The sequence below is a fragment of the Lolium rigidum genome, chromosome 3, assembly GCF_022539505.1.
Source record: "Lolium rigidum isolate FL_2022 chromosome 3, APGP_CSIRO_Lrig_0.1, whole genome shotgun sequence".
Taxonomy (NCBI): Eukaryota; Viridiplantae; Streptophyta; class Magnoliopsida; order Poales; family Poaceae; genus Lolium; species Lolium rigidum.
Window position 1 is genome coordinate 46,668,463 of NC_061510.1, and position 25,083 is coordinate 46,693,545.

At 42.4% G+C, this 25,083-nt stretch overlaps 3 protein-coding genes across 6 annotated transcripts; 1 reads left to right on the top strand and 2 right to left on the bottom strand.

The window, feature by feature from the left end:
• Positions 1 to 6,411: 6,411 nt before the first annotated feature.
• On the top strand, positions 6,412 to 8,110 carry LOC124695945 (pentatricopeptide repeat-containing protein At5g15300-like). The gene has a single exon (XM_047228746.1). The coding sequence runs from the start codon at positions 6,412 to 6,414 to the stop codon at positions 8,005 to 8,007; it is 1,596 nt and encodes a 531-aa protein (XP_047084702.1). The 3' UTR covers positions 8,008 to 8,110.
• Positions 8,111 to 9,585: 1,475 nt separating this feature from the next.
• On the bottom strand, positions 9,586 to 14,772 carry LOC124701540. Of its 2 annotated transcripts, none has more exons than XM_047233619.1 (7): positions 14,668 to 14,772; positions 13,712 to 14,021; positions 12,089 to 13,576; positions 11,878 to 11,962; positions 11,631 to 11,793; positions 10,339 to 10,755; positions 9,586 to 10,230 (listed from the first exon to the last, which is right to left on the bottom strand). In XM_047233619.1, exons 3-6 carry the CDS (start codon positions 13,561 to 13,563, stop codon positions 10,394 to 10,396), a joined length of 2,085 nt encoding a protein of 694 aa, XP_047089575.1. In that variant the 5' UTR covers positions 13,564 to 13,576; positions 13,712 to 14,021; positions 14,668 to 14,772; the 3' UTR covers positions 9,586 to 10,230; positions 10,339 to 10,393. The 2 variants fall into 2 exon arrangements, with proteins under 2 accessions (XP_047089575.1, XP_047089576.1); XM_047233620.1 differs by having other exon boundaries at positions 10,327 to 10,755.
• Positions 14,773 to 14,786: 14 nt separating this feature from the next.
• On the bottom strand, positions 14,787 to 19,109 carry LOC124701537 (pentatricopeptide repeat-containing protein At5g15280, mitochondrial-like). 3 transcript variants are annotated; one of them, XM_047233617.1, is made up of 3 exons: positions 18,915 to 19,109; positions 17,797 to 18,831; positions 14,787 to 17,440 (listed from the first exon to the last, which is right to left on the bottom strand). In XM_047233617.1, the coding sequence occupies exon 3, from the start codon at positions 17,388 to 17,390 to the stop codon at positions 15,048 to 15,050; it is 2,343 nt and encodes a 780-aa protein (XP_047089573.1). In that variant the 5' UTR covers positions 17,391 to 17,440; positions 17,797 to 18,831; positions 18,915 to 19,109; the 3' UTR covers positions 14,787 to 15,047. The 3 variants fall into 3 exon arrangements, with proteins under 3 accessions (XP_047089573.1, XP_047089572.1, XP_047089574.1); XM_047233616.1 differs by having other exon boundaries at positions 14,787 to 17,548; XM_047233618.1 differs by having other exon boundaries at positions 17,329 to 17,548.
• Positions 19,110 to 25,083: the final 5,974 nt, after the last annotated feature.

Here is a 25,083-nt window from a genome sequence, read left to right on the forward strand (position 1 = left end):
GACGGACCACTTTTTGGGCGCATTGGTGGTAGCTCGGGGCCTATAACCTTTTTCCTAGTAGTGTGATCCTCTTCTTTTATCACATATAGTGTCAACACATTGAAGAGGAGCTTACACTCTTTTGTTATGTATAAGTGGATTGCCTAGCCCTTTACATAAGTTTAGACTTTTTGTTGTGTTGGCTAGTGCATGAAGCTTAACATGGTATCAGAGCCCAGGGTCTCAAGTTCGAGTCCTCGCTTTCGCATTATTTGCCAACCCCTATGTTTACCACTTATACGATTATTTATATGTGTGCTATTCTTCTTTCCACGTGATGACTTTCTCTTATCTTCTCCCAGTCACAAGTAAGAAGGGGTGTTGATATGTATAAGTGGATTACCTAACCCTTTTCATCAGTTTCGACTTTTAGCTGCATTGGCTAGTGCATGAAGTTTGATATGCTCAACTTTACTATAGTGAATTATAGTGAACATATGGACGTCCAGCCAAGATTCAGCCAGACTCATGGCTAAATCCCAAGTAAAGTATTCTCATAATTATTATCATTATACTATTATATCTATCGTCTCCAACAACCTATTCCCTTGTTTCATAATGTAAGCCGTCTTAGCAAACTATTTCAGCTCAATTTGATAAAGTGGCTTACATTATGGATCGGAGTGATATTAATATATGAAAATGATTTGTTTGTTTGTAGAAGTAAGTCCGCACAACAAACCTTGTATCATATTGGAGCAAACCTGATATTAGTTGTATCGTTAGTCTTTCCAATGGAAACTCGCCTCGTTGTAATTAAAACAATGGTAATTACATTTTTATTTAAAATATTATGCATTTATTTTTTTGCATAAACGACATGACTAGCAGTTGGGTACTCCCTCCATGCTATAATGTAGTGCATATACCTTTTTAAAAAAGTTAAATGATGCTAATTTTGACCAACTTTATTAAGAAAACTATCTATGTCTACCATACCAAATATATACCAAATAAAAATATACACCGTGACGAATCTAATGGTATTGATTTGGTATTCTAGATGTTAATATTTTTTCCTATATAAATGGTCAAACTTTATATCATTTGACTTTTTAATTTTTTTTGTACGCACTACGTTTTGGCATGGACGGAGTATACGGAATGCATCATGACGATCCTAGCAATTCAAGTCTTATGTACGAGAAATTTGGAGAACTTATAATATTTTTTATGATAGTTGAGGATTAGAAATTTTTAATATTGGTATATATAATGCATGCATTGTTAGATTATAATTGAACCTTATAAAAAAAGTCGAATCACAAAAACCCGATAGACAGTAAGAAAACGGTCCAATTTATAATCTAGAAATTTCTGTACATTTTCTAACAAAATTGTACACTAAAAATCCACTAGTACCTATTAAAATATTTGTTAGGACTTACCCAATATATTATCCACCACACTATTAAAGATATTTATATAAATACTAATGTAGATGAAAAAAAGAAGGATGCATACAATTTAATTTGTCAATGTTTATATACCACAAATAACAAAGTTTTTCATACAAAATACATATGTTTAGCCTGATGAAAGTAGAATAATAAATGTAATTGCAATAAAAAACAACACAATTAATATTATTAACATTTTATATTTAATTATGTGTGCTAAATGTGTAATGAAGTCACTAGATTATTAAAATTGTAGTATAATAAAACAAGTTATAGAATAGTATACATTTTTAATATAAATTTTATTTATTGAACTTGCACACGGTCCAAATTTAAATTGGACCGGCCCTGGCAGAAGGAGGGTGGCGAAGTACGGGGCGAGGTAAGCTCGTGGTGAGTGGGTTATGTTGTGTGAAAGCCAATGTGGTTGTAGTACTTCCCGGGTGCTAGGGGCGCCACTGGACGAGGGGCGAGAAGGGTATGAGTGGAGCGCGCTGCGAGGTAGAGGCCTCGTAGTTGGTGGGGCCAGCCTCGGTGGAGAGAGGCTGGAGGAGATCGTCGATGTTGAGCAGCATCGACATTGGATTGGAAGAGATTGGCCGTTGCCCCGACGGTAACTTTATTTTCTATCGCAGTGAAAACAAGTTATTCTCATAAAATTGATGGTCAAATAAATGTACGCATCTAGATTTTTCAACACACATACAATTTGATATACAATGTTGGATACACAATTTTTAATTATCTCAACAACAAAACTGAATCAAAATAATGGATCAAATTCAATTAGCTCGAAATGAGGCAAACAAAAGAGTTTAGAGACTACTCAAAAAAATTGGAAGGATTTAGTCTTTGAAGTCTGTCAGTCAAAATTAGCCAACTTGAGTCATGAGTATAAATGAAATTTGTTTTCTCTATAAGGAAATTATAATTAAGGTTAATTACTTAATTCATGATATCTGATAAATTTCACTCCTCTGCATGAAGTGCCGAGCATCCTTTACAAGTTATTACAACACATTCCTTGGGGTTGTATTCAGATATTCAGAGAATGAACATGAGAGGAATGGAGGTTGGAAATAATCGACAATATTCTCCACTACTTCCACCGTCTTCTTCCCAAGGTCAACACCAACCATCCAAGCGCTCTGATCATTAATCTTTAACTTAGACATCAAGTAGACTACATCATCCCCCCGAGTGCTGAGCGTCGGGTAGGATACCACCAGGTTCCTCAATGCCGATCTTCCAGCACTAAGATCCCACAACTGAGGCAACATCTTACAATGCTCTGGGTTGCAGACGGTGATGTCATCAGCGTCCACAACGTGGCCCTTGCGCCAGTAGTCCCACGAGATATGTCTATAACACGTTCGAATCTTCCAACCATCAAGGACTGCGTATTCCTCATCCTCAGTGGGCGCAAACTCTCCCTCCTGGAGAAGGAGCTCTGAATCATAGATAGTGTCTAGAGCGTCAAGATCATACGTAGTCTTGAAACTGTTCTTATTGGCATTGCCATTAACAAGAACTTCTTTGAAACGGTAGTCTACCTCGACGAGCTTGATGAAACCGCCGCAGAAGGTAACATCCCGTACCTCCTCCTTGTGACCCGTCCCTGTCCCTCGGCGCCGGTCGAAACCGAATCCAGGCTTCGGAAGCGGGACGACGCGGAGAACAGGGTTCTCGTCGAGCACGTCGTCGCACACGATGATGCCCCGCCAGAGGTCGATCCAGCCCACCGCGCCTCCCCCAAGCGCGACCACCTTGTCGTGTTGCCTTGGAATGTTCTCTGTCATGGCTGGAGACGCCTGCAGCTGCAACGGCCTGGTGACCCATTTGTTGGTCTTGGACGAGAAGACGTCGAGGACGTAGCGCTCGGGGCCCAGCTCATCGGAGAGATCGGCGACGAAGAATTCTCCGTCGTCGTCGTCGCACGGTAAAATGCAGGGGGGAGAGTCGACACCCGGATGAATGGATGGGATCGGTCTGAGCGACGACGGGTTGTTGCCCGTGGCCTGGTAGACGAAGTACTCGGCGGAGCCGAAGCGGAGGAGGACGAGATCCTTGGCCGAGGATACAACCTTGGCTCCCACCAGCCCGGGGCAGTAGTACCTGGAAAGGCAGATGTGGGAGACGAACGGCGGGGATGCGAGGCAGAAGGTGACCCGGACGGCGTTGCCGGCGCGCGTGACGGCGTGGGCGGTGGTGGAGTTGACTCCTTCGTCGAAGTAGGCGTTCGTGTCGAGGAGAACCCAGGATGGATAGCGAGCGCGTGTGGCCGCGGGAAGAAGAGGAGACGCCATGGCGATCGGTGCTGCCGACGGGCGGGCGCTTCTGTAGATTCGATCGAAGCGATTTTATGGGTCAGGGATGGCGGTGCGCGATCGATGCGATAGGAGTTTGGATTTGATTCCTATCGGGCTTCCTTCCTGGGTCTTGTTATCTGAAACGTAGTGTATATCCGGAAAGTTTCTGATCGTGCCAGGCCGACCGGGGAAACTGCCCAACTCTGGTCATCTTCTCCGCCAGTGCATGACGGGACTGACGAGCTAGCGCGGGGCCAGAGAATCAACCTGAGATTGGGCTGGTTACGAGGGTGATTGTACCTTGAGTCCATCACAGACTCACAGCTTATATCCTAGGTTTGATAAATATTTTTTAGTGGAAGGCGACGTTCTCATTGATAGCGAGGCGGCTATGATGATTTCGTCAGGGTAGAGTGTACGCCTATGCATGTGGTGTATGCGTTTCTGTTTTACAATATGTTGATGATACCATTCTTTTCATGGAGCGTGATTTAGATAAAGCTCTTAATAAGGAGCCATTTTTTAGCAGTTATCCGGGCTCAAAATAAATTTTCATAAGAGTGAATTTTTTTGTTTTGGAAAAGCTAAAGAGATGGAGATCGTTTAATTCTCATAAATTCTATTCTTATGAGTTTGCCAATGTTTATCTTATCGTTCTTAGAGATTCCAGTGGGGTTAGGAAAAAACTAGCTTTTTTAAAATCCCCTTTTTTTGGCAAAGTGATGGCCATAAGAAAAAGTATAGACTCACGAATGGGATATAATCTAGACAAAAGGATCAAGGTGGTATTGGAATTGAGGTGTTGGAATTAAAAAATAAGAGCCTGCTTAGAAAATGGCTATTTAAACTTATATGAATGAACAAGGTGTCTGGCAAGAACTCCTACAAAATAAGTACTTAAGATTGAAAAATTTATCCCAGGTTTCAGCAAAACCGACGGATTCCACATTTTGGAAAGGGTTGATGAATGTAAAATATGATTTTTTTTTTCATGAGAGGCTCGGTGAAATTAGGTAATGGTCAGAATACTCGCTTTTGGGAAGATAATTGGCTAGGGGATAGGCCGATTTGTGATCAATACCCATCGTTATATTGTATAGTTAATCATCCTAACGTGTCGGTGGCTAATGTTATCGGTTCAACTCCGTTAAACATATGTTTTAGGAGGGTTTTATTGGGTGATCAATGGGATAGATGGGTTCATCTAGTTTTGAGACTTATGAGGGTTCAGCTCTGATAAATTTTGATGGAAACTTACTTCATCTGACATTTTTACTGTCAAGTCCATGTATCTTCACCTACTTGATGGTCATACCGCTTTTTTTTAAGAAATACATTTGGAAAGTTAATATCCCACTTAAAATCAGAATTTTAATAAGAAGGTGATTCTTACTAAGGATAATCTGAAAAAACGAAATTGGCAGGATTGCTCTAAATGTTGTTTTTGTGATCAAGATGAGACAATACGCCATCTTTTCTTTTTGTGTCCTTTTGTTAAAATAGTGTGGCGTTTGTATACATGACTTTTAATATTCCTCCACCAACAAATGTCACAAATTTGTTTGGTAATTGGTTAAATGGAGTTGCAAAGAAAGATAAGGGACACATTAGAGTTGGTGTGCGCACCTTGTTATGGGTTGTATGGACGGTCCGCAACGATGTTAGCATTAACAAAAAAAAGTTTCTCATATTTTATGCAGGTTATTCCTTTGGCTACCTACTGAATCCATACGTGGTCCTATCTCCAGCCGGAGGATGTGCGTTGGGACATAGATATTGTGTGCAACCGTTTAGCGACGGTAGTACAGGATTTATTCAACCGGTGCGGCTGGCGTTTTGAGAGGTGACTCACATGAAGATCTTGTCTAGTGCTCTCGTTCATTTCTTTGGCTTGTTTTTTTAAAGACTTTGAGTGATCCATGATTTGTAACGCTTTGTGCAACTTAGTTTTATAACAATATAATAAAAAGTTGTATGCATCGATTGATGCAGAGGCTAGGGCTTTCCCTATTTCAAAAAGAAGTCTATATAAATGTGTTTGTATTGTGTTTCTCAAAAAAAAAACACTCGCGCGGGTGCCCTCCACATCTCGCTCGTCCTGATGCTAACGTGAGGAGAGAGCCAGCAACCTTGCATTTCTGTTCCTATTGATGCATGAACGCTAACATTTCCACCAACGAACAATTATTCTCTCCATTGAGAAATAAGTGATCCAACCTTTTGTTAATATGAACATAACTACTCCGTGCGTTCACAAATATAAGATGTTTTGGTCATTTCAAAGTGAGTTAGATACACATTATAATTAGTAAATCTAAGCACTTACATATTTCAAAAAAAAAAAGAGTGGACTAGATACATGTACTGTAGGTGAATATGCGAAGAGCTAAAACATTCTCTAAGTTTGGTACTAGATAAAACTAGAAATTTACGATACCAGATAGATAGCGGCAGGTTCACTTTAAAATTTATAAGTTACATATTTGTTTACGTTGTATTTAGAAGTTTATTTATATTTTCTTATTTATACTTGGTCAAACTTTGTAAGTTTTGACTTTTGAGCAAATTTATAAGTCCTAATCTATCGGAGGTACAGTAGGTACCAGCTAGCTTAGGGAAAAGTGCACTCTTCTCGCCGCGCTCTGTCGCGCTTTGACACGCAGATGCTGCGGAAGTCGAGCACTCAGCGCCGGCAGCCGCCGCTCTGGCGGCGCTGCCGCAGCCTCCGGCAAATCAAGCAGGTCCACGCCCTCCTGGTCCTCCGGGGCTTCCTCTCGGACCCCTCCGCGCTCCGTGAGCTCATCTTCGCGTCCGCCGTCGCTGTTCGCGGTGCCATCGCCCACGCCTACCTCGTGTTCGACCAAATCCCTCACCCGGACCTCTTCATGTACAACACCCTCATCCGCGGCGCCGCGCACACTGCCGCGCCCCGAGACGCTGTCTCCCTCTTCGCGCGTATGAACCGGCGCGGCGGCGACGGCGTGAGGCCAGACAAGATCACGTTCCCCTTCGTGCTCCGGGCGTGCACTGCCATGGGCGCCGGTGGCACCGGGGCGCAGTTGCACGCCCACGTTGTGAAGCTCGGATGCCAGTCCGACGCGTTCGTCAAGAACGCGCTCATCGGCATGCACGCCAGTTGTGGAGAGCTGGAAATTGCGGGTGCTCTGTTTGACCGCAGGGCGCGCGAGGATGCCGTGGCCTGGTCGGCGATGATTACCGGCTGTGCTAGGAGAGGGAACATCAGTGCTGCCCGGGAGCTGTTCGAAGAGTGTTCTGTGAAGGACCTTGTGTCTTGGAACGTGATGATTACCGCCTATGCAAAGCGGGGGGAGATGGCACAAGCAAGGGAGCTGTTCGACCGGGTACCTGACCGTGATGTCGTGTCCTGGAACGCCATGATTTCTGGGTATGTGGGCTGTGGCTCGCACATGAATGCCATGGAACTGTTTGAGCAGATGCAAAGTATGGGCGAAAAGCCTGATGTCGTCACAATGCTCAGCCTGCTGTCAGCTTGTGCCAACTCAGGTGATCTAGATGTTGGCCGAAGGTTGCATTCCTCTCTTTCAGACAAGTTTTCCAGAACTGGTTTTACTGTCGTCCTGGGAAATGCGCTGATTGACATGTACGCAAAATGCGGAAGCATGAAGAGTGCACTGGAGGTGTTCTGGGTGATGCGAGATAAGGATGTCTCAACTTGGAACTCGATCATAGGAGGATTGGCACTGCATGGCCATGTCCCTGAGTCCATAGATCTATTCAAGAAAATGTTGAAAGAGAAAGTCAGGCCTGATGAGATCACCTTTGTCGCTGTCCTTATAGCATGCAGCCACGGTGGGATGGTTGACAAGGGACGTGAGTACTTCAACTTGATGCAACAGCAGTACAGGATTGAGCCCAATGTCAAGCACTACGGTTGCATGGTTGACATGCTGGGTCGCGCGGGGCTTCTGAAAGAAGCATTTGAGTTCATTGACACCATGAAGGTCGAGCCTAATTCTGTCATATGGAGGACTCTTCTTGGGGCTTGTAGGGTTCATGGTGAGATCGAACTGGCTGAGCACGCAAACAGACAATTGCTGAAGGCAAGGAGTGATGACAGTGGGGATTATGTGCTCCTCTCGAACATCTATGCTTCAGCCGGGGAATGGCTAGAGTCGGAGAAGATGAGGAAGTTAATGGATGACAGCGGTGTCAACAAGGAGGCTGGCCGCACGGTTGTAGATGGCAGCGCCAAGGATGCAATGCAGTCCTTCCGGTAGTTGGAATCACATCGCTGACTGAAAGGATTTTTAGCTCCCAGCTTCTGTGTCAGAAACTGAGCATCGAGCACTGATAAAATTTGAGATGTGGATGCATCTGCAGGTGACAGGAAAGATGCTAACTTGAATGTTATTGTCATGCTAAATTAGCAAATTGGCTAGAGCCTTCCAAGACGTTACTGAAGGTTGCCTTTGCTTATATGCAGCTGAAAAGGCTAGCTGAAACTATCAATTCAATGCAAAACAATGTTGGACAGTGACTTCTAAGTGGATGATGTACTTAATTTTCACCGGAGTGGTGTTAACACTCCGAAAAACAATTATTTCATGGACCTCAACACATGGAGATGACACGGTAAAGACAATACGTGCTCCACTGGCTATCGGCTACAGATCCTTCGCGTTGTCATCTGTTTGTATCATGACCAAAACAAATTCAGGCATCAGCTTGCATACCTTGAATTCAACTTAGCCGTGTTGATATGATATCGAAAATGACATCCTGAGCAATACAAAGGAAGAGCTGCCACAGATCCCTGCACTGGGTTGTGAACAATTGGTGCTTCTGCAAGGAACGATTAATTCTTGAGCGAGCTGAACCAAATTGGGGCAAGGATCATGCATGCATTATCCATCTGCTCAGTTGAGAGAAACAACTGCGATGGGCTGAAGCAAATTGCAAATAATCTTTTTGGCAGTAGTTATTCTCGAGCAATTTTGCGCTCTACATTTATCACAGAACTGTTAACTATTCATAACTTTATTTCCTTTAGTACTAGAAGTATGGTTACTCCCTCTATAAAGTTGAACTAAATCAGCGACAACTAATATGGAATGGAAGTAGTTGTCATTTGCTATGTTTTAACTTAAAATGTTCTTATTTTATATATTGAAAAATAAAATTGGTGCTCATGGCCACAGCCAAGCCACTCTCCTTCCTCCGCCACATCCCAGCTACGACTATAAAAAGGGTATGATAAAGCAATTACTACCTCCGTGACTCCATCCCAATTCATAGGGATTGCACGTATTTCAAGGTTGTTAATTTGGTCAACATAATATCAATTGTAACATTAAAATTATGTTACTCCGTATTAGAAAGTAGAACATGTGAGCTTTCTAATGATATTTGTTTCATAATGTATATCTTGTATTACCATGTTTAAATTTACGATTTAGTGATACGCGCAAGCCCTGAGACGGAGGGAGTATTTAGTTCCTTAATGGAGAACAAAATTTATGTTGACTTAGACATCATTCATATATGTAGAAATTTTCATCATGGATCCCTTATTTCTCTTACACTCAGGTTGCTTACAGTAAATGGTACTACATCTACATTTGCTGGTTAGTTCATATGCAAAATCTGAAAGTACATGCTGTCAGTCAGGCAAAAACCGATGTTTAGGTACCTATGCGAATTGAAATCAAGCACCATGATGCAGACCAGGCCATACTCGTCCCATGACAAATTCCAAGAGATGGATAGATAGAAGCAGCAGAGGTTAAAGGAATCTGGAAAAGTAGAATTGCAGAAAATGTAAAAAAACATGATTTACACATACACAGTATTTCAGTCTGACACAAAAGGTGCAGAGTCTAGTTAACAGAAGGCCACTTGATATCCAGATAAACACCAGCTTCCCCACCTTGAAGAAAAACCCCACCACCTCAAGAAAAAAAGGCATCGAGTGTAAGAAACACCAAACTATAGCCTAAATATTGGCAACTAGGGGAATAAAGCTCCTAGCATGTCCAGAAATTGTCACAAGGAACGACACATCTGGCTTTCCCTATGGGCACTTTGGATTGACCTTTGAACAATGAGGGAGATGAAAGGGGCTGTGTAGGTAGGCTGAGGTACCTTATGCTTGTGTAACAATGTTTCTTTAGCTATAAATAAACACATTATCATGAGCCATTGCCATTTCATGGCACAAAGATGCCAAGCTCTTGAAAAGCTTGTGCACACTAGGTTATGTATGTTTTCTTTTCAAATGATCCAGTTCTTCAGCATTCGATGAAGATGCTGATTTTGTTCATTTGTTTCTGTCTTTTCCAGATGAAGGATGTCGACGGCTCTGAAGAACCATTGGGTTGGTGCTGGTTTGTCTCATCACTGATCCAAGAGCAATGGTCCTGATGGTTCCTTCAAGGTGCTGGCGTGGAAGTACTCTTGCTGCACTTCTTTACCCCTAGCAGCAGAGCTTGTAAGACCCTACACTGCAAGGTAAAAGAGCACACGCATGCATATCATTTACTTGCTCCATGGTAGAATCGATAGAAGCAAAAATATGTTGTAAGCAAACATATATGTACCTTTTTATGTACCTTTTTGTGTAATGTCCACAAAGGTGATGTCAATTGGCTCGGATGCATCCAGGACCTAATATCTTATGGGACTATGATGAGCAGCCTGGTAAGTTGGCACCGGAGGCATCTGTGACAGGAAGGGGTTATCCATCAGCACCCGAGGCATCAGTGTGTTGAAGGGCACAGCCATGGACGATGGCACAGGAGGCATCTGTGACAGAAAGCGGGCATCCATCGGCACCCGAGGCATCAGTGTGTTGAAGGGCACAGCCAGGGACACTGGCGTCGGAGGCATCTGTGACAGGAAGCGGTCATCCATCGGCATCCGAGGCATCAGTGTGTTGAAGGGCACATCCGGGGACGTCAACTCCGGAGGCATCTGCGGCTGGAAGCGATTGCCCATCGGCATTACCAGCCATGGTTGGCCAACATATCCTTCACCAAACAATGTTATTAATCAAGAATGTATACTACATCCAATAGAACCAAAGTAACGCTCTGGAAATCACCAGCTGGTGACCTGTTCCTCACGTTTGCAGAAGGTTAAATTCAGCTTTACCACATGGACTTAATTTACAGTTTCCACTCTCTCCTTTAATACTCCCACCGTTCCATAATTCTTATCGTAGTTTACGTTCGAACTAAAACCACGATAAGAATTATGGAACGAAGGGTTTATCTTTCGCTTTCAAGAAGAGCTGAAACAAACTTTTGATTAGCTATATTTTTAAGTTCAATAATTTTTCCCACATTCCCAGCGTTCTTTTTAGTTTATAGGACGGTATATCTTATTTGTTGTGCATGTCAAAAAAAGGATGCAGTTTCTAACGCATATAGTTGCTTCAATTCTATCCCTTTCGATAATGATGCTAAAGAGAAGCTCCTACCTGTTACAGATTTGACTGGTGAATAATTTTTAAGTTTACAGGACCGTTTATAACTAACAACTTGAAGAGGGCTACATAAGTCACAACTTGAAGAAATGGTCCTCTATCATTACACACAACCCTTTACTGGAAGTTCTGTTAAATTTCAGGCCTCAACAACAAGAGGAGCTCTCCAAGAGTGTGAAACATTATATGTACATGCAATTTTGATCAGCTTAGTATCTTAATGGTAACATTGGCAGCTGTAATCCATGCGTGCCACCATGGTGGTAAAATCTTTTGCACATTTTCCTAAATGATGACATCAAACTATAAAAGACTAATGTTTGATAACTTCTGATATTTTTGGGTTAAATATCTTCAGTAAACGAAAGGGTAAAGAAAAGGAAAGCAGCATGTCACGAGCGTGGAAAATGTTATTACCTGATCTTGATGGGGTGCAATTGTTTTGCTGTGTTTGTGGAAAACCGTGCGGCAGCGGTACAACGAGCTGTGGCTGGAATATGTAGCTGTTGACTGGGTGCACGCCATTGTCGTGTTCATCAATGGAACTCCTAGAGTAGCCACCCTTGGTCTGCATTGTCAGCTGGAGTCGCCGTACAGACATAGTTAAATTAAATCATTTAGAATAGATACTGAAAATTGTCGCATAAAGATGACTACCGCTTACCGGGTTGTTTTGAATAATATTCCCCTGCCTAAGATAACGATTCAGTGGACAATTCTGGCCACAGCCATCTTCTGGGGCACATGACCTTGAGGAAAAGTAACGAGAAAGCAACGATGTGAAATGCCATTATTAGGTTAAAAAAAAAACTAGCAGAAGTTTAGAAAAAAAAATACAGTTAGTTTGAGAGATTCATGTCATCGTGTAGAGATACCTTGGAGTTGTATTCAGATATCCAGAGAATGTACATGCAAGGAAGGGCCTCCCGCAGAAACTAGAAGACAGTACTTCCAGCGTCTTGTTCCGAAGATCAACACCAGCCACCCATGCCTTGTTATCATCAGCCCCTACCTTCTTCAACACAAGGTAGACAAGCTCGCCACCGTGAACGCTGAGCGTTGGGCGAACTGCTGTGAGATTCCTCAGCGTGAATTTTGCAGCGCTGAAATCCCACAGCTCAGGCAAATCCATGTAGTAACTGGGGTCGTTGACCGAGATGTCATCAACATGGAGAGTAGGGTGCGCTTTGCACCAAAGGTTCCAAGACATGTGCCTGAAACATGTCCGGATCTTCCAGGTGAGGGGGATGATGGGCTCCTCCGTTAGATCCTGAAAGCTTCGTAAGAAGAGGTCCGAATCATAGAGGACGTGTTGGGTGTCGAGATCCTTGGTCGTCTTGAAGTTCCTCTCGATATTGCAATCGGGTCTGGGATATTGCTCCATCTCGACGAACTTTATAAACCCATTGCAGCAGGTGACGTCACGGATGCGCTGCGGGTCACCTCTCCGGCGCAGGTCAAATTCAGGCTTTGGCAGCGGGATGAAACGGAGAACAGGGTCCGGGTCAAACACGTTGCAGACGAGGATGCCTCGCGAGAGGTCGATCCAGCCTATGGCGCCCGCTCCGAGCGCGATCGCCTTGTGGGGTAGACTGGGCAGGTCGTCTGTCATGGGAGGAGGTGCCTGCAACTGCAACGGCGTGGTGGTCCACTGGTTGTTCTTGGACGAGAAGGTGTGGAGGACATAGTGCCCACGGGTCGGCGTGATAGCTAGATCAGCGACAAGGAAATCCCCGTGTTCGTGTTCTTTGTTGAACGGCAAGACAATGGGAAACGATGCAATGCTGCCAGCAGGCCGACGAGTAGCCGGGATCGGTGTAAGGGACGGCTGGCCATGTGCAGCCCAATAGACGAAGTATTGGGCGGGATGAGGAGGAGGCTCGCGGACGGCGCTACCAGGGCGGCGGCCGAATTGGATGTGGAGGAGAAGGAGATGTTTCTCCGAGAAAACAACCCTTGGCAGGAAGCGGTAATCCTCGTGCTCGAGTTCGGGGCCATAGACGCAAAAGCGGGAGACAGCCGGCGGGTCCGCGAGGAAGAAGGTAACTTTGACCGTGAGGCCGGCGATCGTTTTGGCTTCAGCGGTTGTGCCGTTCTCGCACTTGTCGTCGTAGGCCTCCTTCTCGAGGAGAACCCAGCCGGGATAGAGGGGGGCGGCATCGACGGCGGGGTTGGGTGTGGCGGCGCTGGTTGCTTCGGCATCAACGGTAGGGGGCTGGATGGAACCCTCCATGATAGTTGCTTCGTTGGAGATCGGATCTGGGGACTTTTTTCTTCCGAGGACACAGGAAATTGATAAATACTGTACTATATAGGTTTTCACGTACAGAACCCTCCATAGCTTCACCATAACCGTCGCCAGCCTACGATCATGAAAAACCAAGAACTATTAGAGCCACTTTTTTTTACGAAATACTTAAACTCAAATAAATAATAGTTATTACATAACCCAGAATAGTTTGGAAAAAAAAAAGGTGGAGCATCTTTAGATTACAAACCTTTCCAATCATCGCTGTTGTAGCAAAACAATCTGCGTACATAGCTGCCGCTTCATTCCACACTCCATCTTCAACAACAAGAACAACAACAAAACATTTTTCCAAGCAAGTTGGGGTTGGCTAATTCCACACTTGATTTTCGTTGAAACAAACTTGAACGACTTTCAGAAGGATCTGATTCTGCTTGGACGAAATTGCAACCAGTGTATCTTGCAGGCTCCAGGCCACGTGCGTGGAACCCACAATGTGATCAAAGGAAAACACTTCCTCCCAGAAATAGTTGCTTCAACTAGTCGGCAGAGAACCGAAGCTGTACCAGAAAAGGCAATCAATGTAATTTACCACTCAGTAATTGATTAGCATGTGAGCTTTTGTTGTTATTTAGAAGTTGCAAGATAAAATGGTGGAACTTTTACTTTCTTTGAGATGGTTAAACTACAAAAAATAATGATGTCTGGAAAGATTATACTGGTAGGAAAATGATAAAGTCCTTTTGATGTCAGAGTAATCCAGAGTAGTTTGTCGAGGACGGAGACCATTGTTTCAAGGTGTACCGATTAAAACCCACTAGCTACATGTTTCTATATTGCCAAGTGTCTGAAAGATCCCATGTCCGGTTTGTTATTTAAATCCCAAGGGAGGCACCAATTTCCTTTGTTTTATGATTGATAACACACTTATGGCAGTATTCATTTTGGTTAAGATACACAGTATTGATCATTTTCTAGCTTAATAATGAATAAGGTACATAAACCCCATTATTTTGGAAAGGAGACTACCTCATGAGGCAGATTTGTTTAAGAGAATTTGTTGCTTGGTCAGCAATATTATGTAAGAAACTAGCATAATTTTCTTATGATAGTGCATTGCATATCAAAAACTACTGCAAAATACACACTGAGACAAATAAATCTTAAACTTCACTCAAACAACACATTGACTGTGTGTGATCATACCTTTTTGTGTATTGTCAACAAAGGTAATGTCAAATGGTCGGGGTGCATCCAGGACTCAATTTCTTAGGGTCAACTGAGATGAACAGAAAGAACTTTGTGTCATTTGCTGTAGACTTGGATAATCTAACCCATTTATCATTCAGGAAGCCAACAAGGTTATACTGCACACAAATTGGTAGAATTTTTCTGCAAAAAACAGATGGCCAGGGCCAGTGGTTACTACTGCAAGAAGCAGCGGCTACACCAGCCAAACCGCACGAGATGGTAGACGCTGTGCGGTCGCAGGAGCAGTGCCACTGCTGCCTTGGGGTTCTTCGTAGGATGGCTGTCATTAATCATCTCCTTCCAATCAGCATTGGATATATATTTGCATACAAGAATCATTTCCTCCTATTATTCTTAATGGGGAACTCACTGGAAGAAATAAGGTTTGATAAAATAGGTTGTTCATATCCTTCAGTCTTCCTACCAGTGCTGCTTAAATTGCTTATCACAGACCATTGCATCTCAAACTTCGGTGTGTGTCCTGCTTGCTGCATGTCATGCAGAAGTTTTGCGGCTTCCAGTGTATTGTTACACCTAGAGTAGTTATCAAAAACAGTTCTATACATGCCAAAGGATGGTGCGGAACCAAAGGTCATTAGTATTTCCAAAATCTTCTTAGCATCAGTTGTTCTTCCCATGGCACACAGGCCACGCATGAGCACATCACATGAGATCTCACTTGGTTTTAGATTTTCCAACTGCATCTCAGCAAGAAAATCAAGAGCCTGATCAAATTCTTTCAATACACAGAGCCTGTATATAACAGAGCTGTAACTAGCTTCACTTGGAAGTCTACCATTCTTTAACGTTTTATTTATCAGATTAACAGACATTTCCAAGTCTCCCTGTCCACAGAATTCCTTGATTAGGGCATCAAAAGTGATGTCAGATATAATTAGTGCACTTCTGCTCAGTTTGTTCAGATATGATTTTGCTTCAGAGTATCTTCCAGACGAAAGAAGTGCTGAAATGACAGTCATCTCAATCACTAAACCATGCTTCCATCCCCTCCCCTCAATCAGATGAAACAATTCTATTGATTTCTCAAGGTTCCCTAACTTGCAATAGTGATTCAGTACTATTCTGAGACTGCGGTTGCTTGGTGTTAATCCCTGCGCAATGCAAGCATCAAGCACACTAACTGAACGATCGGTGTCTCCAGACTTGTTAAACCCATAGACAAGAAAGTCATATGTGATTTTGTCTGGAGAAATACCGTTACGTTTCATATCCTTCAATAAATCATGAACCTGCAAGCTGTTTCTTCTCTGAAAAAGGCAGAACATCAGAATATTGTATAAAATAAGTTCCGTTGACTTGTCATTCTGTTGGATTAGCTCCTTAAGGCATAACGCACTAGAAAACTGACTTTGCTCACACATTCTGCGGACAAGAAAGCGGTAGCTAGAAATAGAAATGCTAGCGTGTATCTTTAGCATTATAGAAATAACTGCATCAACCTTTCTCCAACTGTTTAGACAACAATATGATTGAAGGGTGGAATTTAGCAATTTGTCACTTAATTTCTTTCCCAAAGTGGAGGCTTGAACAACCGACATTGCCTGACTTACTTTTCCTGTATGCAGTAATTCGTTCACAATGCAACTGCAAGCTGAGACATCAGAACGTTCCATTTTCATCATAGACTGTACCAAGTCCATGCATCGTTCTGCATCAAAGCATGCTAGCGAAGAGAATGGAAATTGGCGGGTAAACACATCTGACATTTTGATTTTGTTAAGGCACATGTCATACAGTCCAATAGATTCAGCAGTCTTCTGCTCCTTTAGGAAGCCCTCTGTCACACTATAAATTAGTGAGCGACCCACAACGACATCCTTCTCTAGGAGTGCCTCCAGCATCGCACATCCAATGGTAGTGTAACCAGTTCTGCATAACTCTTTGAGAAGTGCACAATATGCACTTAGGAACAAATTAGGATAGCAATCAGGCAACAAGCTTATAAGCTCCAAAGCTTCCTCAATTACTCCCCATTTGCACAAGTGGCTAATAAGGGGCATCACATCCTTGCTGTCTGGTGACCAATTAAACTTTGTTGCAACATTCCAACATTCCCAAAACCCCATTATGTTCCTTTCTGTGCAGAAGCCTGTAAGCAAATAAGTATAAGTATCTTGATTAACTGGCAAGCCTCTTCTGAATAACCTGTCCAAAACCAATCTTGCACAAGCTGACATATCATTCGTACTCAATGTTTGGATGACTAAATTTAGAGTTTGAGCATCCAGTTTATCAAATGTATAAGGCATTTCCTCCATTAGGTCAATAACATCCATAACATGTGCAGGGCTAACGCACAAGGACTTTATTAGTTCTGAGCAGCTAGCTGGTGAAATTTCATGTCCCTGTTGAAAAGCTTCATCTTTCACCAGAAGAGCACTTGCAACATCACCTTGCTGACAAGCACTGACTATCTCTGGGCTAATATCTGAGTAAAAAGCATTATCAAGAATCTGCGCCAACGAAGTCTCAAACCTTTTAGAGTCGGTGTCTAAATACAGACCATTGCCTACTGAATCAAAAAACTCAGCTTTCGGAAAGCCAGTGGCATTATCTCTCTTGACCTTCACTCCTAAGTGGTCCAGCCCCAGAAAGAATAAGGCTTTAGAGAGTGCACAGTTTCCAGAGGGAAGACCATTTACACCATTGACTTTCATAATTCTCAAGATTTCTTCTATATCATCGAATTGCCTATACTTGCAATATCCTGCCAGAATTATCTTATATGTTAGAAGTTCGGGCATTATTTTTCTTTCGATCATGTCTTCAAGGATATAATTTGCATGTCTGTACAGTCCCTCTGTGAAAACACCACCTATAATAGCATTATAAGCACAAACTTTAGGTTCAATATGTCTAGAAAAGCACTCAGATAAATAGAGGAATGCAGCTTTGAGTTTCATTTCTCTACAGCTATGGCATATGAAAATTCCAAAGGTTGTAGCATCTGGGGTAAATCCTAAAGCTTCTAGTCTCTGGAAGACAAACCATGCCTCATCAGTACCAAGATTTTTGCAAACAGACGCAAGCATTCTATTGCAAAGACGCGGCTCAGGTAAATACCTCCATTCTTCCAAGAAATTCATCATATCTCCAGTGTCCTTTTTCTTGCAAAATTCTTTTGCAACAGTTAACAATGATCCCTTGCTTATTTCGATGTTCAAACTCTTTAACTGCCGAATTATACCAATAGCTTGTAAGAATTTGTCTCTCTTGACTAAAGCACTGATAGCAAAATCAAGAATATCTCTTTCCGTACAAGAACCTAATCCAACTTCAAGCATGTCCAAATATACTCTTACAACTAGCTCCTGTTTTGACCTTCTGACCATAAGATTTAGAAGTACTTGATAGCACGAGGCTGAAGGTATCAAACACTTATGCCTTGCATGATCAAAAAGTGCCACTGATTTGTCGAGGTGGCCAGCTTCTGAAAACGCCTGGATGACCTGACTGAACAGATCGCTCGCATCGGTCAGAGCCTTGTTCTCGTCCAGCAAGAGAAGCAATGATTCAGCTTGGCTGAGCATCTGAGCATGCGCAAGTATTGACACCATCATGTCATTGGACCTTGGAAGATGCCGGAAGTCCTTACTCTGCCACGAAGCCCACCTGTACAAGTTCCATAGAAATCTCGAGTTTCTAACTTCTGCAGCACCATGTCCAAAACCGACCAAAATGTCAAGAAAATCTTCAGGCTTCAGCTGTGAAGCACGCCAGAACCTGCGGAGGGTCTCCGGTGAGAGCCAGAGACCATGCTTAAGAACATCTTGCAAGCTACAATTCCCATCAAAGGTGTCTCTTCCACTGTCAAAAATGAATGAGCACTTGGATATAACTAATTTCCCAATACCCGAGAACAATTTCGCTGCCGAATGTACATCAGCTTCACACTTTTCCCCAGTTTCACGCTCAACATTAAATCCAGCTTCCTCTGAAGCGCCGGCGATGGCTGAATTGCACAGAGAGGTACCTTCCTTCTTCCCCAATGTGTAGTAGCATTCACCTTTCAACAAGCTCCTTTTGTCGGAGTTCAGTTCAGGAACATTATTGGTGTAACCTCTGTCTCCAATCCTGGACTCTCGCCCCACGTTCGCACTGGAATTGGTTAACAAAACAAAGTTAGTATTCAAGCATAAACATCAATGCATTTCTGGAGCTAGAAGCTCTGTCTCACGCACCTTGGACGGCACCATAGATGGATTGCTCGGCGTAACTGGCATGCCTTCCACATGTGATCCCTACCTATACGTCGCGCGCGGTTGGGTCTGCCGCATCGCTCACCCACCGGCGCTGGAAGGCGAACCCATTAGCGCGTCTCCTTCCTCTTCACTCCGTATTCTCCGGAGACGGGCAGGCAAGTCAGATTGGGCGGGGTGAGACGCCGGGGAGAGGGTTGACGGCAGCGCGCCGATTGCGCCGCCCGGGAACGAGTGGTGGGCCCGGCCAGCGGAGCTTGTCTCAGTCGTGGGCAGCCGGAAGAGGGAACGTGGGGCGGGTGAGAAGACGGCGGAGGCGCGCGGTGATCCTCGCCGGAGTAGGCAGTGAGCTGCTGCCGGATGCCCCCGAGCCGCTGGGCCTAGGTAGGCGAGGATTCAGATAACAAGGCCCAGCAGGAAAGCCCAATCCAAAACTGACAAAACCCGCACGCAGATTGCTGGATTAATGCAAAATATGAATACATCTGGGATCATTACTTCCCCTTAAATCCCCTCAAAAAAAATATCTGGGATCATTACTTCATTAGTGATGCAAATATGCTGATGACACACTCCTTTTCTTGGAAAACAATATCAACTCTGCAATTAATCTAAAGTGGATATTATCCCGTTTTGAACAATTATCTCGGATGCACATAAACTTCCACATGTGTGATGTGGTCCCTATAAATGTTGGGGAGGAAGAGGCTCACATGTTTGCTCAAACTTTGAGTTGCAAGCTGGGGAATTTCCCATTGCAATATTTAGGGGTGTCTTTGCACCATAGTAAGCTAAGAAAAGAAGATCTACAACCTATTATTGACAAGGTCATGAAAAAAGCCTCTAGATGTAGAGGTAGACTTCTAAACCATGTTGTCAAGTTGGAGCTGGTTAGAAGTGTGCTAGCAAGTATCCCTCTATATTTTCTAAGTGTTATTAAATTTTCTAAATGTGCTATTTATTTGATTAATTCTTAGATGGTTCACTTCCTATGTGATAATTATGAGGGTCACAATAAATACCATATAGCTGATTGGGGGCTATTCACCCAAAAGAAAGAGTTTGGGGGGCTTGGATCCCTCACTTAGCTGAGATGGAAAAAAACTCTGAACATCTACTAAGCCAAATCAATGTCATTAGAAACATCATGACATACTTTTTAAATTATACCTATATAATGTTACAGTTCTCAATAGATTATATATATAGTTATACTTTAGAAAAAAATTAGACATCTCATTTTACGGTATGGATGCGGATTGATTAACAACCTTCTATAAACATGCTCCATCTCAGACAACTTGGTAAAACCGTTGTAGGCTTGTAGCACGTGATATCCCGTATCGGCTTCGGCTCACTCTTCCGAGCCAAGTTGTGTTCAAGCTTGGATAGTGAGATGAAATAGATAAAAAGGTCCTCCTCAAGAATGTTGTTAACGATGATACCACGCCAGAGGTCAAGCCATCCTCCCATGCCTCCTCGAAGCGCGATCATCTTGTGAGATACAATGAACAGGTCCAAGTCCCGGTGGTCCACGTGGCATTCCTAGATGAGAAGATGTTGAGGTCATGATACGTCTCAAACGTATCTATAATTTCTTATGTTCCATGCTACTTTTATGATGATACTCACATGTTTTATACACACTTTATGTCATATTTGTGCATTTTCCAAGCACTAACCTATTGACAAGATGCCGAAGAGCCGCTTGTTGTTTTCTGCTGTTTTTGGTTTCAGAAATCCTACAAAGGAAATATTCTCGGAATTGGACGAAATCAACGCCCAGGGTCTTATTTTTCCACGAAGCTTCCAGAAGATCGAAAGGATTACGAAGTGGGGCGACGAGGTGACGCCACGCCAGGGCCGCGCGGCCAAGGGTGGGGTCGCGCCGCCCTGTTGTGTGGGGCCCTCGCGTCGCCTCCTGACCTACCCTTCCGCCTACTTAAAGCCTTCGTCGCGAATGCCCCAGTACCGAGAGCCACGATACGGAAAACCTTCCAGAGACGCCGCCGCCGCCAATCCCATCTCGGGGGATTCAGGAGATCGCCTCCGGCACCCTGCCGGAGAGGGGAATCATCTCCCGGAGGACTCTTCATCGCCATGATCGCCTCCGGATTGATGTGTGAGTAGTTCACCCCTGGACTATGGGTCCATAGCAGTAGCTAGATGGTCGTCTTCTCCTCATGTGCTATCATTGTTGGATCTTGTGAGCTGCCTAACATGATCAAGATCATCTATTTGTAATGCTACATGTTGCGTTTGTTGGGATCCGATGAATATGGAATACTATGTTATGTTGATTATCAATCTATCATCTATGTGTTGTTTATGATCTTGCATGCTCTCCGTTGCTAGTAGAGGCTCTGGCCAAGTTGATACTTGTAACTCCAAGAGGGAGTATTTATGCTCGATAGTGGGTTCATGCCTCCATTTAATCTGGGACAGTGACAGAAAGTTCTAAGGTTGTGGATGTACTGTTGCCACTAGGGATAAAACATCAATGCTTTGTCTAAGGATATTTGTTTTGATTACATTACACACCATACTTAATGCAATTGTCTGTTGTTTGCAACTTAATACTGGAAGGGGTGCGGATGCTAACCCGAAGGTGGACTTTTTAGGCATAGATGCATGCTGGATAGCGGTCTATGTACTTTGTCGTAATGCCCAATTGAATTTCACACTACTCATCATGATATGTATGTGCATTGTCATGCCCTCCTTATTTGTCAATTGCCCAACTGTAATTTGTTCACCCAACATGCTTATTCTTATTGGAGAGACACCACTAGTGAACTGTGGACCCCGGTCCATTCTTTTACATCGAATACAATCTACTGCAATACTTGTTCTACTGTTCTTCGCAAACATCATCTTCCACACTATACATCTAATCCTTTGTTTACAGCAAGCCGGTGAGATTGATAACCTCACTGTTACGTTGGGGCAAAGTACTTTGATTGTGTTGTGCAGGTTCCACGTTGGCGCCGGAATCCCTGGTGTTGCGCCGCACTACATTCCGCCACCAACAACCTTCACGTGCTTCTTGACTCCTACTGGTTCGATAACCTTGGTTTCTTACTGAGGGAAAACTTGCTGTTGTACGCATCACACCTTCCTCTTGGGGTTCCCAACGGACGCGTGATGTACGCGTATCAAGCACGTTTTCTGGCGCCGTTGCCGGGGAGATCAAGACACGCTGCAAGGGGCGTCTCTCACTTCCAATCTCTTTACTTTGTTTTTGTCTTGCTTTACTTTATTTTATTTTCTGCTTTGTTTGCTTTCTTATATCAAAAAACAAAACAAAATTAGTTACTTGCATTACTTTATTTACTATCTTGTTTGCGTTCTCCATATTAAAAACACAAAAAAATTAGTTACTCGCATTTATTTTATCTAGTTTGTTTTATTTACTATTGCTAAAATGGGTACCCTGAGAATACTAAGTTGTGTGACTTCACTAGCACAAATCATAATGATTTCCTATGCACACTTATTGCTCCACCTGCTACTACAGCAGAATTCTTTGAAATTAAACCTGCTTTACTGAATCTTGTTATGAGAGAGCAATTTTCTGGTGTTAGTTCTGATGATGCTGCTGCCCATCTTAATAATTTTGTTGAACTTTGAATGCAAAAATATAAGGATGTAGATGGTGACATTATAAAATTAAAATTGTTTCCTTTCTCCTTAAGAGGAAGAGCTAAAGATTGGTTGCTATCTTTGCCTAAGAATAGTATTGATTCATGGACTAAATGTAAGGATGCTTTCATTGGTAGATATTATCCTCCTGCTAAAATTATATCTTTGAGAAGTAGCATAATGAATTTTAAGAAATTGGATAATGAGCATGTTGCTCAAGCATGGGAAAGAATGAAATCTTTGGTTAAAAATTGTCCTACCCATGGACTGACTACTTGGATGATCATCCAAACCTTTTATGCAGGATTGAATTTTTCTTCGCGGAACCTATTGGATTCAGCTGCTGGAGGTACTTTTATGTCCATCACTCTAGGCGCCGCAACAAAGCTTCTTGATGATATGATGATTAATTACTCTGAATGGCACACGGAAAGAGCTCCACAAGGTAAGAAGGTAAACTCCGTTGAAGAAACCTCCTCCTTGAGTGATAAGATTGATGCTATTATGTCTATGCTTGTGAATGGTAGATCTAATGTTGATCCTAATAGTATTCCTTTGGCTTCATTGGTTGCTCAAGAAGAACATGTTGATGTGAACTTCATTAAAAATAATAATTTCAACAACAATGCTTATAGGAATAATTCTAGTAACAACTATAGGCCATATCCTTCTAATAATAGTAATGGTTATGGTAATTTTTATGGCAATTCTTACAACAATAATAGGAATGCACCCTCTGGTCTTGAAGCCATGCTTAAAGAATTTATTAGTACACAAACTGCTTTTAACAAATCTATTGAAGAAAAGCTTGGTAAAATTGATATTCTTGCTTCTAAGGTTGATAGTCTTGTTGCTGATGTTGATCTTTTGAAATCGAAAGTTATGCCTAATGAAAATAAAGATATTAAGTCATTTGCTACAGCAAACGCCATCCAAGTTAGAATTAATGAGAATATTAGATTGATGGCCGAATTGCGTGCTAGGTGGGAAAAGGAAGAAAATGCTAAAGAGAATAATGTAGCTAAAGTTTGGACTATTACCACCACTAGTAATGCTAATGCCTCACATGTTGCTACACCTCCTACTATCAATGGTAAAATAATTGGTGTTGGCAATGTTTCTACTCCTAATGCAAAGTGTGAAAAACTGCCTGAAACTGCTAAAACTGGTGAAATTGCTTGTGATAAAACTGCTGAAATTTTTCAAAATATTGGGGACAATGATCCCATTGCTTTAGATCATAATGGTTTAGATTTTGATGATTGTCACATCTCTGAAGTTATAAATTTCTTACAAAAACTTGCTAGAAGTCCTAATGCTAGTGCTATAAAAACATATTACAAATGCTATCATAAAAGCTAGAGAAGATAAATTAAAACTTGAAACTTCTATTCCTAGGAAGTTAGAAGATGGCTGGGAGCCCATCATAAGATGAAGGTCAATGATTTTGATTGTAATTCTTTATGTGATCTTGGTGCAAGTATTTCTGTTATGCCTAAGAAAATCTATGATATGCTTGACTTGCCACCATTGAAAAATTGTTATTTGGATGTTAATCTTGCTGATAATTCTACAAAGAAACCTTTGGGGAGGATTGATAATGTTCGCATTATGGTTAACAATAACCTTGTCCCCGTTGATTTTGTTGTCTTGGATATTGAATGCAATGCATCTTGTCCCATTATTTTGGGAAGACCTTTTCTTCGAACTGTTGGTGCTATTATTGATATGAAGGAAGGTAATATTAAATATCAATTTCCTCTCAAGAAAGGTATGGAACACTTCTCTAGAAAGAGAATGAAGTTACCTTTTGATTCTATCATTAGAACAAATTATGATGTTGATGCTTCGTCTCTTGATAATACTTGATTCACACTTTCTGCGCCTAGCTGAAAGGCGTTAAATAAAAGCGCTTATGGGAGACAACCCATTATTTTACTTCTGCACTTTTGTTTTATATTTGAGTCTTGAAAGTTGTTACTACTGTAGCAACCTCTCCTTATCTTTATTTTATTGTGTTGTTGTGCCAAGTAAAGTCTTTGATAGTAAGGTTCATACTAGATTTGGATTACTGCGCAGAAACAGATTTCTTGCTATCACGAATTTGAGTAGTATTCTCTGTAGGTAACTCAGAAAAATCTGCCAATTTACGTGAGTGATCCTCAGATATGTACGCAACTTTCATTCAATTTGAGCATTTTCATCTGAGCAAGTTTAGTGCCCCAGAAAAATTCGTCTTTACAGACTGTTCTGTTTTGACATATTCTGCCTTTTATTTGGCATTGCATGTTTTGCTATGTTTGATGGATTTCTTTATTACATTAACTTTCAGTAGCTTTGTGCAATGTCCAGAAGTGTTAAGAATGATTATTTCACCTCTGAATATGTGAATTTTTGATTATGCACTAATCCTCTAATGAGTTTGTTTTGAGTTTGATGTGGAGGAAGTTTTCAAGGATCAAGAGAGGAGGATGATACAATATGATCAAGGAGAGTGAAAACTCTAAGC